Consider the following 14,922-nt stretch of genomic DNA (forward strand, 5'->3'; position numbering starts at 1 on the left):
AGCAGTTTATAAAACCAATTATCTTTAAAAGCTGAATCGCACTTCAGGATCTTTGCTTTAAAAAAAAAGAGACGCGGGGTCAAAGTTTTCTGTTTTGCACTCATCAGGACAGTGAGAACGAGGACGGCAGGGTGGCGCAGTGGTTAGCACTGCTGCCTCACGGCGCCGAGGACACGAGTTCGATCCCGGCCCTGGCTCACTGTCCGTGTGGAGTTTGCACATTCTCCCCGTGTCTGTGTGGGTCTCACCCCCACAACCCAAAGATGTGCAGGGTCGGTGGATGGGCCACGCCAAATTGCCCCTTAATTGGAAAAAAACAACTGGATACTCTAACTTAAAAAAAAGGACAGAGAAGACGGGAGAGGGGCCGTAACCAATGGCGCAAATACAGCCCTGCACAGGAGACCTCTTCCATCTTCCCCCACCCCAATCCTGGCTCCCCCACTGCCGTTGCACCGTCTCAATGTTTTCCGGCCAGTTACAGAACATTAAATTTGGTAACACCAGTCCTCCAGAAAGTCGCCCCCTTCGCAAAAAGGTGGCGGCACCTCTAAAAAAGCTGGAATCGATTCAAGCAAGGTTTTAGATTGAGGGGCATGTCAGTACTGTCGCCAATTTGCGGAAACCACAGGTTTGCACCGTCAGTGATGGACGCAAGGATTTGGAAGGGGGGGGGGGTCGAGAGGTTTAAGGATCTATTTGTGGAGGGTGGGTTCGCGGGACTGGAGGAGATTATGGAAAAATATCAACTCCTGAGGGGGAGCAAGTTTAGATAACTGCAAGCACGAGAGGTTGTTGACAAAGAACTCTCATTCCCCCGTTACCGAGACCTACACTGTCAGACAGGATGCTATCTTGTGATGAGTTGGACGACGGGAAGATCTTGACATATATGTGTGGTTGCCGGAGATGGCAAATTGCTTGTGATGATATGATCTGCATACTCGTCTGCCATTGGGCCAGAACGTCGGCTTACCATTGGCCCTGGTCGGTCATGTGCCTCTCGACCGATTGGCCGAGAGGCTGAGTTAACCACGCCTCTATTAACGAGGTATAAATGCTCAGACGCCTGACGATCGTCCCTTTCCACTGTAGACGATCGCAGAGCTGTGTTCTAGTTAATTAAAGCCAGACTTTGGTAAATCACTCGCCTCGCGTGCAATCGATGGTACATCACTGCTTTTAATATATTTGAGGGTTTTTCTGTTTCTGCGAAACCTTCAGCATTGTTCGGTATTAAAATTCGATCAGGGCTGGACAGACTAGATTCAGGGAGGATGTTTTCCCTGGTTGGGAAATCTAGAACCAGGGGACACACTCTCAGGATGCGGGGTAGATATTTTAGGACTGAGGTGAGGAAAAATCTCTTCTCTCAAGGGGTCATGAACCTGTGGAGGCCAAGTCACTGAATGTATTCGAAAGCGAGAATAATTTTTTCAGATTTTAATGAGGAGAAAGTGGGAATATGGCATCGAGGTCCAGCCAGGATCATATTGAAAGGAGGAGCAGGCTCGAAGGGCCGAATGGCCTACTCCTGCTCCTAGTTTCTATGAATGGCCTTTTTTTATGTTCGGCATACGCACTCCCACCTCAAGAGTCTGAAGTGCGTGAGTTCCAAATCTCACTCCAGAGAGACCGAGTTTCAGTTTGACCTGTTGGCTGGTCGTGTGACAGGTGCCTCGGGGAATTGACGGCATCATCCACTTGGGTCTGACCACCAGTCGCCTACTGATTTACATGGACTATGCACTTTGCACATCCAAGTATCAGATGGATTTAGTAATTTGTGTTATCCTTACGAATCAATGCAGTCACAAAGATGTGCAGGTTAGGTGGGTTGGCCATGCTAAATTGCCCCTTAGTGTCCAAAGGGTAAGGTTATGGGCTAGGGAGTGAGAGTGGGCCTAGGTAGGATGGTCTTTCAGAGTGCCGGTGCAGGATCGATGGGCCGAATGGCCTCCTTCTGCACTGACTTGCGCGCATAATCAGAGGTGCAGTATTGAGGGAGCGCTGCACTGTCAGAAGTGCCATATTTTGAACAAGGTGTTGGGTCAAGGAAGCCCTGTCTGCCCTCTCAAGAGAATGTGCAAGATCCCTCGGTGATATTCAAAGTAGGGCCTGGGATCTCTCTGTGTCCTGGTCAACAATTATCCTTTGACCAAAAAAAAAATGACTTGATTATTTACCTCAGTATTGCTCCGTGGAGCTTGTTGTAAACAAACTGTCTGCAGCAATTCCCTACCTTACAATAGTGACTATAATTCAAAACACATTCTATTGCCTGTGAAGTGCTTGCAAATAGCCGGAGATCATGAGATCAAAATCTTTCTTTTATATCTTACTTAACTTGCTCCATGATCAGTTGGTGTGTATTTGGGGGCTAACTGAGAAGATTGGGACACTCTTTCTTCACTGTCGACTCCCTATTAAGCTCTGATGCTCTCGCTCTCTAACAAGGACTCAAAAGCAACTCCTTCAACTCCAATTTTACTGTGTTCTGCAATCGCTTCTACTCCAGCACCATGGGGCAACTTGTATCCCCTTTATATATATAAGTGTGGCCAGTCGAGCAATTAATGCGGTCTATTCAACAATTAAATCTCCAGTTCTAACTTAATCACCGGGGACCATTAACACTTTCTTAACACCCATCGTGAACAAACCTTAGGACAGGTCGGACAGTCACTCATCGGATTTCAACACACTGGCGTCCAATGTCGCTCGTGGTTTGGGGGATTATTGAAACATATCCGTGTACAAGTATGTTTAAATTAGGTTGCCTTGGGCAGGATGGTAGGAAACAGTCAGGACCCAGGCAGAACTGTTAACCATCAGTCAGCACACTGTTTCCTGCAACACTCAGCACGGCTCAGGTGACACAGGTCTGAACACTTCTAACATAAATCTTCAAAACAGTAAAATCCACTGGAATGACAGGTACCTGGCAGGCCCCAGGGAAAGGAAAAACAAACACAGCCATTCATGCAGCACCTTTCACAACATCGGGGTCATTCCAAAGCACTTTAGAAGCTGTGACGTACTTTCACAAAAAATTTCTCCTTATTGGGATTTCCAATTTTTATTTTAAAAATTGCCTCAAACAAATAAAAGCATAAAGATAGCTCGAGCTATCGATGTACAACAGGCACAGCACAAAATAACGTTCAAACCATTATCAGGAATGAATAACGGGTGATTGAGGGACAAAATCCCCAACACGTTCCTTCCATGGGTAAATGACCTGTCCGCATTCAAACAGGGTACAGGCAAAATAATAATAATCTTTATTGTCACGAGTAGGCTTACATTAACGCTGCAATGAAGTTACTGTGAAGAGCCCCTAGTCGCCACACTCCGGCGCCTGTTCGGATACACTGAGGGAAAATTCGGAATGTCCAATTCACCTAACAGTGCGTCTTTCAGGACTTGTGGGAGGAAACTGGAGCACCCGGAGGCAACCCATGCAGATACGGGGGAGAACGTGCAGACTCCGCACAATGACCCAAGCCGGGAATTGAACCTGGGACCCGGAGCTGTGAAGCAACAGTGCTAACCACTGTGCTACCTGTGGCCTCACGGCGGCGAGGTCTCAGGTTCGATCGCGGCTCTGGGTCACTGTCCTTGTTGCGTTTGCACATTCTCCCCGTGTCTGCGTGGGTCACACCTCCACAACCCAAGAATGTGCCGGGTAGGTGGATTGGCCACGCTAAATTGTCCCTTAATTGGAAAAAATTATTGAGTACTCTAATATTTTAATAAATGGAGGAACATCACACCCATAGCTACAAAACAAAATGAGAGAAGAGGAAAGCAATACCCTAAGAACCCCAAGACTCCCTGCGAGTCTCGTGCAATACGAGAGTGGAGCCCCCTTATCACTGGGAGAGGGAACCAGAGTATATAAACCATGCTCGAATGTGAGCTGGCGGGGGAGTCCCATCCGGGACCTGTGTACATCGTATTTTCGTATCTCTGTAAATAAATCTTTTGTTCCCAATGCTTCCACGGGTAAAGGACCTGGCGGCACATTAGCACATTGGTTAGCACAGTTGCTTCACAGCTCCAAGGTCTCAGGTTCGATTCGCCGCTGGGCCACTGTCTGTGCGGAATCTGCACGTTCTCCCTGTGTCCGCGTGGGTTTCCTCCGGGTGCTCCGGATTCCTCCCACAGTCCAAAGATGTGCAGGTTAGGTGGATTGGCCATGATAAATTGCCCTTAGTGCACAAAAAGGTTAGGTGGGGTTACTGGGTAACAGGGGCAGGATGGAAGTCTGGGCTTAAGTAGGGTGCTCTTTCCAAGGGCTGGTGCAGACTCGATGGGCCGAATAGCCTCCTTCTGCACTTTAAATTCTATGATTCTATGATTTCCCCCACGGCTGCTTCTGTGAACGCAGTAAGAGGACAACAGGATATTATGGGGCCAATAACGAAAAGGAATATAAACTGGTCCCAATGGTAAGATGGGGGGTGGGGGGGGGGGGGGGGGGGGGGCGTCAGTGCGACCCCCAAACTGGGGAGTGCACTGGGAGGGAAGGGTGAACCGCACCGTCACCTGGAATCAGGACCAACCAAAAGAAGGAACGATTAGGCCACCCAGAAGCCAGCGCAGGTCCGAATCTGACTTTCCACGGCACCCAGGCTGACCCTCCAGCACCGCCACAGCCAACCCGCGCACAAACCAATCACCTTCAATGAGGGAGACCCACATCAGAAGAGACAACTAACACCCCCCACCTAAAGGGGAGACCGACAAACTCCAGCCCTCGCAGTCTGCCTGGGCCTGAGGAAGAAAGGGCGCAGTCAAAAGTATAAGTGAAAGAGATGAAGTCTCTCTGAGGGAGGTCTTCCTCGGACATAGCGAAGACAGAACGAATCCTACCAACCCAACCCTCCACCTCTCCTCCTCCCACCTCCCCCCAACAAGGATACATTCGGATAAGGGTGCTTTGCATTCAGATAACATTTATTGAATCAGGATAACCAGCAATACAAGGCATCAAACCCAAATTATCCACTTCCCTGCGAGCAACTAAATTGATAACATCAACCAACAACAACACAATTACCAGGGAGAGAAGCCCAGGATAACAACTGAGATGCCAGGCCGTCACCAGGATAAAGACTTCTCCACTGGCACAGGAAGAAAGCAGAAATCAAAGATAAAGCCGGATCAAAAACAACAAGTTGCTTCAGGATCTTCCATGGATTCCAATGATCGAAGCACAAAACCTCATTACTTCCAATGGCCGACTCCATTGAACCCAGGTGGCCAGCAATTCCGACTCCCGCTGGGGGTGATGGGGGGGGGGGGGGGGGGGGGGGGGGGGTTGGGAGTGGGGGTTCGACCCCGACGGGCTCAGCCATCCCCAACCCCTCAACATCAAAAACATGACAACATAGGACCAGGGGTCGGAAGGCCAACCCAACCCCAGGTCTCGGAGACAGGATCGAGTGTGCTCCCTGGATCCACCAAGGATAGTGCTTGCCTTCAAACAACCGCGCAACCTCAAACAAACCATTGTTTGCAGCAAACTACCCAGCCTTCAGAACAGCGACCACGACACCACACAACCCTGCCATGGCAATCTCTGCAAGACGTGCCAGATCATCGACATGGGTACCACCATTACACTTAAGAATACCACCCACCAGGTACGTGGTATATACTCGTGTGACTTGGCCAACGTTGTTTACCTCATACGCTGCAGGAAAGGATGTCCCGAAGCGTGGTACATTGGCGAGACCATGCAGACACTGCGGCAACAGATGAACGGACATCGCGCGACAATCACCAGGCAGGAATGTTCCCTTCCAGTCGGGGAACACTTCAGCAGTCAAGGGCATTCAGCCTCTGATCTTCGGGTAAGCGTTTTCCAAGGCGGCCTTCAGGATGCGCGACAACGCAGAATCGCTGAGCAGAAACTTATAGCCAAGTTCCGCACACATGAGTGCGACCTCAACCGGGACCTGGGATTCATGTCACATTGCATTCACCCTCCACCATCTGGCCTGGGCTTGCAAAATCCTACCAACTGTCCTGGCTTGAGACAATTCACAACTCTTTAACCTGGGGTTACCCCTCTCTGGATCTGTAAAGACTTAATTACCTGCAAATGCTCGCATTCAAAGCATTGTCTGGCATCTTTGAATTTGTCTATATATATGTTTCTGGAACATACCTCTTCATTCACCTGAGGAAGGAGCTGTGCTCCGAAAGCTAGTGTTTGAAACAAACCTGTTGAACTTTAACCTGGTGTTGTAAGACTTCTTGCTGTGCTCACCCCAGTCCAACGGCGGCATCTCCACATTCTGGATCAGTGGTGAGGTTGCTCTCTAAATGCACCCCAGTGGCCCGTATCTTCCTGCTGCTTTACGAAAACATCCAACCTTTTTCGCACTCAACATCAATAAGTCGCCCAGAAATGAAACTTGAACCTCCATTGGGGAATGAACTGTCGGAATTCGCGCTGTGCACATTCAACGAAGGCCAATGGGGAAGAAATACTCCAATTTTAAAACAGCAGTTCAACAGGCAACGAGATCTTATCTTGTTATTTCTTGATTTAAGATCTCAAATGAACAAGAACAAGGCAGTTGAGCAATAATTCACATTTTTGCTTCTATTTGAAAGAAAAACACACGGGAGAAAGTTACATGGGCCTTGGGGAAGTCCCTTAAATATTTGGAACTCCAAGAAAAATAACTGATGGTCCCAGCATCAATCAGCCAGAATGTGAAAAGGCTACCTGGCTGGTCCTTAACTTACGGGTAGTCAATGGGCCATTTCTCCCATCAGAATGGGGAGGGAGGGTAATGCTCCTTACCCAAATGACCACCTGCGTTTACAAGAGTGGGGGGGCGGGGGGGGCGGGGGAGATTAGCTTCTGTCCTCCTGCTATGAGTTGAATCTGACAGTCAGCAGTGAGATCTGTTTCCAGTTACTGCTGAGCATGTTCTCATGTTAGGGGAATGCTTCCAATTACGGCAGTGCTGGAACCTTTTAGATTTTGTATTTGCTGCAGGGAATGGGGTGAAACCCCCCCCCCCCCCCCCCCCCCCAACCACACATACACGTGTCTGGCAAACATCACCCACGCCAGATGGGCCGATCAATCTGGACTGAAATAAAACACTTATCAGATAGAAAAACGGGCATCGCCGGACCCTGACATTACTGCTGCACCAATCAGACATCTGGCTCGACCACTGCAAGCTGAAGTGGCCAGTTTAGGAAACCGTCCCTTCACCATCTGGGAGATTGGCAGCAGAACGTTGAAATGATCACACTGCCGAGACACCCTTTGGCGCCAACCATAATGTGGAATGGAAACCACAACCGTCGCAAAATAATTACTTCGCCCTTTTCACGTTTTAAGGTATGTGTGTGAACGCAACGAAATGTGGGCACTTATTGCCCGCCCCTCCTTGGCAAAGGGCGACCAATTAGTGCAGACTGGATTCACATGTGATCCAGCCACAATAGGGTTCTCTGTTGGGACATTGTTGAACAGGTTTTAATAACTATCCATCCGTTTCCACAGTCATTTAATTCACTTTTTGAAAATAAATTTCCAATTAAGGGGCAATTTCGCGTGGCCAATCCACCTACCCTTTAGGTTGTGGGGGTGAAACCCACGCAGACACGGGGAAAACGTGCAAACTCCAGATGGTCAGTGACCCGGGGCTGGGAGCGACCCCAGTCCTCGGCGCAGTGAGGCAGCAGTGCTAACCACTGCGCCGCCGTACTGCCCACTTCGTCATTTGATTCTGATGTCAACTCATTTCACACTTTCCCCATGGCGGGATTTGAAGTCTCACCCTTTGTTGTTCGTCCAGTGCTGTGGTCAATAAATCTCCCCTTCCATCTTGGAGGTTTCTATTTGTATTGGGTTTTAGTTCCACCCATGCCAGACATTATTGAGTAAATCCATTAAATAGCCATCTGACATACGTGAGGCATGACAGCGAGTGCCGGCTGGGTATCTAACCAGAGGGTGTTGCCATCCTAATGTTAGCTCCAATTCGCAAACATTCGGCATGAACAAGAGTTGACTATTCAGCCTTGAGCTTGCTCTAATTAACACCATAAGAATTAGGAAAAGGAGAAGGCCATTCAGCCCTTCGTGTCTGCTCCGCTATTCAAAGGATCATGGATAATCCGACATTCCTCATGTCCACGGTCCTGCCCTTTCCCCGTAACCATTGATTCCCTTCCTGGGCAAGAATCTATCTCCGCCTCAAATGTGTACAAGGACTCTGCCCCCACAGCTCTCTGTGGCAAGGAGTTCCAAAGGCTAACAACCTTCTGAGAGAAGAAATTCCTCCTCACCCCAGTCTTAAATTGGCAATTCTTTATTGTGAGACTCTGCTCTCTGGTCCGAGACTCTCCCCCTGAGGGGGAAACATCCTCTCAGCGTTTACCCTGTCAAGCCCCTTAAGAATCGGACATGTTTCAATGAGATCACCTCTCATTCTTCTGAATTCCAATACGTAGAGTCCCAACCTGTTTAACTTTTCCTCATAAAATAATTCCTCCATATAGGGGATCATCCGAGTAAACCTTCGCTGTACCGCCTCCAATGAAATAATATCCTTCCTTTAAGGGAGCCAAAACTGCCCACAGTGCTCCAGACGTGGCCTCACCAGTATCCTGCACAGTTCCAGCAAGACTTCCCGACTCTTATACTCCAATCCCCCTTGAAATAAAGGCCAACATTCTATTAGCCTTCCTGATTACCTGTGTCTGTTAGCTGTCTCCTTTCAACACCAATTTCCCACCCATTCTTCAAATTCTTTACCATCTTTTCATCTCAAATAAGCCTCCACCTGCATTTTAAACCACTCTTCTTCCCCAATCAGCACCTCTGCTGCCACTATGATCTCTTTGTCTGACAGGAGCCCTGGATGAACCATGGCTTGCTCCAGATAAACATTGGGAAGATTGCCCCTATCGTTTCACCTCAAGCTCCGATTACTTGACACTATCTCGGGCTGAAACACACAGGCCGCAGTTCTCCGATGATTGGGATTCTCTTTCCCCGCTGGCAGCGTACCTCCCTCCGCGGGTTTCCCAGAGGCGTGGGTCGGCTTCAATGGGAAATCCCATTGCCAAGGGGCGGGAAGAGAGAATCCCTCCACCAGCGAAAGGCGACTGGAGAATCCCGCCCACAAGTTGCCGAGTTCCTGACTCGCTCTCCTCTCTCACAAAATGGCGCCTGCTTTCAGGGTCTGCATCACCTTTCACTTCCACTTCCCACCTTAACCTAGCTGCTGCTGAAATTCTCACGCTTGCGTTTGTCATCCATACTTGGCTATGCCAATGCTCTCCAGGCCAATTACTATCCTCCATCCTCCTGTCATGGCAGTGTCCCTTTAAGAAATGTGTTGTATTATCAAATGGCTTCAGTGATGTCATTGTGTGGGTGGAGCTGGGCTGTGGCTCTGGGTTTTTAGTTTCATTTTTGAGCTGGGAGCTCGCTGTGGCTCTGAGTTTTAAAAACCTCAACCCCACATTCATACAATTTACAGTGCAGAAGGAGGCCATTCGGCCCATCGAGTCTGCACCAGCTCTTGGAAAGAGCACCAATGCCTACACCCCCACCCTATCCCCGAGTTTTACCTTTGTTTACACATTTGGGAGCTGGATTCAAAGAGAGAAGTCTTGTTGTGTCTCTCTCTCTCTGCGTGTTAAAAGGTGTCTCCAAGGGCAGCACGGTGGCACAGTGGTTAGCATTGCTGCCTCACGGCGCTGAGGACTTGGTTTCGAATCCCGGCCCTGGGTCACTGTCCGTGTGGAGTTTTCACATTCTCCCCGTGTTTGCGTGGGTTTCGCCCCCACAACCCAAAAGATGTGCAGGGTAGGCGGATTGGCCACGCTAAATTACCCCTTAATTGGAAAAAAATAATTGGGTACTCTAAATTTATTTTAAAAAAGGTGTCTCCAGATCACTTGATAATTTAAAAGTGATAACTATTTTCTGGAAGGAATCCTAACCAGCTGTTTTGAAAAGAACAAGAAGTATCCATGCCACAGTCTTAAAGATACCAGGTCTGAGTGTTGTGTGCTGGGCCACATCTTTTAAAAAGGGGTTTTGGGGTATGGGATCTTGTTATCAAATTGGGACAGCTTAAAGGGGGAATTTATTAAGTATTGTATATAGAGTACAGTAGCTGTGTGGAGTATTTATGTTTGCAGTTGATAAAAATGCGTATTGTGTGTATGTTTATAAAAATGTTAACTGAATTTATAGAATAAACTTTGTTTTTGATTAAAAGTGCTTAAGGCCATTGTTGAATAACACCTGAAAGATAGGCCTTGGCTCCTCATAACCAAAATCGATAAACTTTTGAAGGTCAGGTGAACTCCATAATATACTTTGGAGTCTTCTAAACCCTGGCCCATAACACACCTTCGTCCTCACCTCTGGTAAAGTTGATAGTATCCTCTAAAATTCCCTAAATCCCTGCTCATATGTCATGTCCAGCATTGCTTATAATAGTTCTTTGGGGGGGAGGCGTAGTGGTTAGCACTGCTGCCTCACGGCGCTGAGGATACGGGTTCAATCCCGGCCCCGGGTCACTGTCGTGTGGAGTTTGCACATTCTCCCCGTGTCTGCGTGGGTCTCGCCCCCACAACGCAAAGATGCGCGGGGTAGGTGGATTTACCATGCTAAATTACCCCGTAATTGGAAAAAATGAATTAGGCACTTTGAATTTATAAAATCAAAAAATACATAATGGTTCTGGGACTTCAAAGCCTTAAATTAAAAATGTTTGTTTCCTTTCCTGGTATCACCTCTTCCTCATCTCTCTCTTTGTTCATCTCCATTTCTAAAATTCCCTCCTAAAACTTTCCAATTCCTCCTGTTTCATGCTCCATGGCCACCTCCCCCTTCACCCCATCCCACCAGTGACCATTTTTCCTCCAGTTGCTATAAATCCCCCAAATCCTATAATTCCCTAAATCCCTGCACATTGTCATCATCCTCTTCTCCTTTAAGACGTTCCTTAAATTCAACCTCTTTGACAAAGCTTCTAAGATCACAGGAAATAGGAGCAACAGGAGGCCATTCGTCCCCTCGAGGCAGCTACATGTCACTGTGGTCTCAACTCCATTTTCCTGCCTGCCCCATCTCCCCCCTATAACCAATATACGTCCACTCAGCCTCAAATATATTCAATGACCCAAATGGTCAGGCCTTTTGCGTCGCAGCCACTTCAGCTGAGGGCTCTATGAAGGACCATTCGCTGTTTGTCTAAGTTAGTCCTTCATAGCCAATATCCTCACGCCTTTACTGAGCATGACAGGAACTTACCTGTTAAAACCATTGAGGCGTTAACAACAACTTCCATTACCCTCTGACATTTTGTTTTAGTTACAGCGCCCCATCGGGGCTGTCACCCTCCTCTCATTCTTCTTTTAAATTTACTGATTTTTGTTTTATTAAAGAGTATGATTAGGGGAGAGCTGGGACACTGGGCTGTGTGGGAGAAGAGCTGTGAGACTGAACAAGCCTTGGTTTTAGCTTCAGCATCCGGCTCGGATCACGTCAACATTCCGGAGAATTCTTCCCCATGTCCTGCAAAAAATATTTGTCCCTCACTCAACACCAGAAGAATAAAAAATGTTAGAATGAATCTTGGCCATAATTCTTCAGCTGTTGTGATTCACTCCCCCCCCCCCCCCCCCCGTCCCCCCCCCGTTCCCCCCCCCCCCCCCCCCCCGTCCCCCCCGTCCCCCGACAACACATCCCCACCCATGGGTTTCCGGGTGGCTTCAATGGGAAATCCCATTGACAAGCAGCGGGAAGAGAGAATCCCACCGCTGGGGACCCGGAGAATCCCTCCCTGTATAAAACACCGGCCTCGAATGGAATTTTGTGACCAATTCTGGGCACCACACCTCAGGGAGGATGTGAAGCCATCAGAACAAGTGCGGGAAAAACCGTCCACCAATCATTCCAGGGGGCGAATAGGGTCAGTTCCATGGATAGAATGGAGGATCTGGGCTGTTCTCCTTGGAGAAGAGAAGGTGAAGAGGAGGTTGGATCAAGGTGTCAGAATCATGAGGGATCGGGACAGAGCAGGCAGGGGAATACTGTTCCCACTGCAAAAACGTAGAGGACACCGATTTGATGGGATTGGCAAAAGAATCGACGGCGACATGAAGGAAAAGCTTTTTATGCCTCGAGAGGGGCCAGAGTCTGGGATGCACAGCCTGCGAGTGTGGAGTAGGTAGATTCAGCCACGGCTTTCAAAAGGGAATTGGATAATTAGCTCAAGGGAAAAAACATACCTTGGGCTGTTCGGAAAAGGCCGGGGAGTGGGACTTGCTCATGTGCAGAGCCAGCAAGGGCACTCCAGTCAAATCGCCTCTTTCTGCGATGTAACCGCTCGACGATTCAATGATGGTGATGATCACATTGATATAGAACATAGAACATAGAACAGTACAGCACAGAACAGGCCCTTCAGCCCTCAATGTTGTGCCGAGCAAATGATCACCCTACTCAAACCCACATATCCACCCTATACCCGTAACCCAACAACCTTACTTTTTAGGACACTACGGGCAATTTAGCATGGCCAATCCACCTAATCCGCACATCTTTGGACTGTGGGAGGAAACCGGAGCACCCGGAGGAAACCTACGCACACACGGGGAGGACGTGCAGACTCCACACAGACAGTGACCCAGCCGGGAATCGAACCTGGGGCCCTGGAGCTGTGAAGCATTTATGCTAACCACCATGCTACCGTGCTGCCCTTGTGCAGGAGCGTTGCTGTATGGAAATCTTCTGCACTACAACAATGACTAGACTTCAACTGTTGGTGTGAAGAGCTTTAAGGACCCTGAAGAGCGCGATAGAAACGCAAGTCTTCCTCTATTTCAGATAGTTTTGAAGTAAGCATTGAACACAATAATTCAATTCATAAACCAATCAATGAACCGTGTACCTACATCTCCTGCAACAAAGAACAACAATGGTGGATCTTCATCCTTTGCTTTATGTTCTGCGAAAATCTTTTCTGCGATTGGCTGAATCAGTTGCTTGGCTGGTTCTAATTCCTCCTCATCAGAATCTAAAGAAAAATAAAAAATCAAAACACTGTAACGACAACCCGCATGACAAGCCCCTCACGTTTTGACTCCCGAGTTTCCTGGATACACTAATAATAATCTTTATTATTGTCACAAGTAGACTTACATTAACACTGCAGTGAAGTTACTGTGAAAAGCCCCTCCTCGCCACATTCCGGCGCCTGTTCGGGTACACAGAGGGAGAATTCAGAATGCCCAATTCACCTAACACGCACGTCTTTCGGGACTTGTGGGAGAAAACCGGAGCACCCGGAGGAAACCCACGCAGACGCGGGGAGAACGTGCAGACTCCACACAGACAGTGACCCAAGCCGGGAATCAGGTCCCTGGCACTGTGAAACAACAGTGCTGACCACTGTGCTACCGTGCCGCTACAGAGTTAGAAACACAAGGAAAGCGGGGATGATAGAAAGGGCCACAGAATTAAGAACCTGTACCGTTGCGTCGGATTATAACCAACCCATTTCCTCTCTCAAGGGTATGTTCCTCAGTTTCTTCCTCCCCTCTCTCAACAGCAAGGCAAGGAAAGCTCCAGAATATCGATCAATGCTCCCATTCCACATTATTCACATTAACCTGCCCGACTTTCCTGGGTTGGACAATTCAATGATTTATAGTCATACATCTGTAGTAATAACGTTTGATTCTACTGCAAGAAAACTCATGTGGATTGTGTGTTGGGTCACGACAGAATCTAACTCACCTACGATCTAACTCACCTACGATCCACACTTCAATCGTCCAGTGACACTCACTGTTTAGACCAGGGAACGTAGCCTAAAATCTACAGCCAGGCCTTTCAGAGTAAAGTTAGGAAACATATCCACAGGCAAAGGGTGGTAGGAGTTTGGAACTCTCTTCCGCAAATGGCAATTGACGCTCCACCAGTTGTAAATTTTAAATCTGAGGTTGATAGTTGTCCGTTAATCAAAGGTATTAATGCCGGGCCAGCATTTATTCCCCATCCCTAACTTCCCTTGAGAAAGTGCGGGAAGGACAGGTGGACGGAGTTAGACCACACATCATGATCTCGCTGAATGGCGGAGCAGGTTGGAGGAGCTCAGTGCCCCCCCCCCCCCCCCCCCCCCCCCCCCAGTCCCTGGGTAAGTCCATGAGGGCACTCTGCCCATGAGATTTGCCAGCGAGGCAAACAATGGCCAAGCCTTGTTTCTCAGCTCTATCTGTTGCTAGGTTCCCAGAAGAGATTATGTGCGAGGGAGATAATGAAAGGCCGAACCCCAACCCCGCTGATGGTTCACCCAATCCTCACAAACGGCAATGGTAATTCTGATTGCGGTTCCTCTCCCTCATCAACAAGATTGGGCACACTGGCGATGGGGATGGGGGGGACGGGGGGGTGCAGTTCCACAATTGGCCTCAGGCCCCCTCGCCCAAAGCAGGCCATTCCGCTGCAGGAGGCATCACGAGGCATTACAGAGCAGGCCAGGTTCCGTCATCGCATTCCCGCACGATAAGCCTGGGTAGATTTCTTCCCTCCCTGTCCAGGTATTTACAAGGTCAGCACGGCTTCCCGACCAAACCTCGGGCCTTCCTACGCCACTTGGCTCGATCGAAGACCGGATTTTCATGAGTCAGGTATCCGTAACTGACACTGTGCTCACTGTCGTTTTATCATCGCCTTATGTGGAGAACAAAGCTTCTTTTTTAAAAAGAAAATGACCTCCAAACATATTGGTTATCAGCCAAATAATCAAAGCATCAACCCATTGTCGAACGTGTTCCTTTATGTAGGAGCTAAAGAGATCTGCCAATGCTCATTAGCCCTCAGAGTCTGCAGTCAATAATTCAGGTTAATAAGTT

General features: G+C 48.5%; 1 protein-coding gene across 1 annotated transcript in view; it reads right to left on the bottom strand.

The window, feature by feature from the left end:
* nxn (nucleoredoxin) overlaps positions 1-14,922 on the bottom strand; it is a 245,493-nt gene that overhangs the window by 9,314 nt on the left and 221,257 nt on the right. The window contains exon 7 of the mRNA XM_038814566.1: positions 12,961-13,082. Coding sequence (XP_038670494.1) covers positions 12,961-13,082 — 122 coding nt within the window. The remainder of the gene's footprint in view (positions 1-12,960; positions 13,083-14,922) is intronic.

Source organism: Scyliorhinus canicula, chromosome 12 (genome assembly GCF_902713615.1).
Source record: "Scyliorhinus canicula chromosome 12, sScyCan1.1, whole genome shotgun sequence".
Lineage (NCBI taxonomy): Eukaryota > Metazoa > Chordata > Chondrichthyes > Carcharhiniformes > Scyliorhinidae > Scyliorhinus > Scyliorhinus canicula.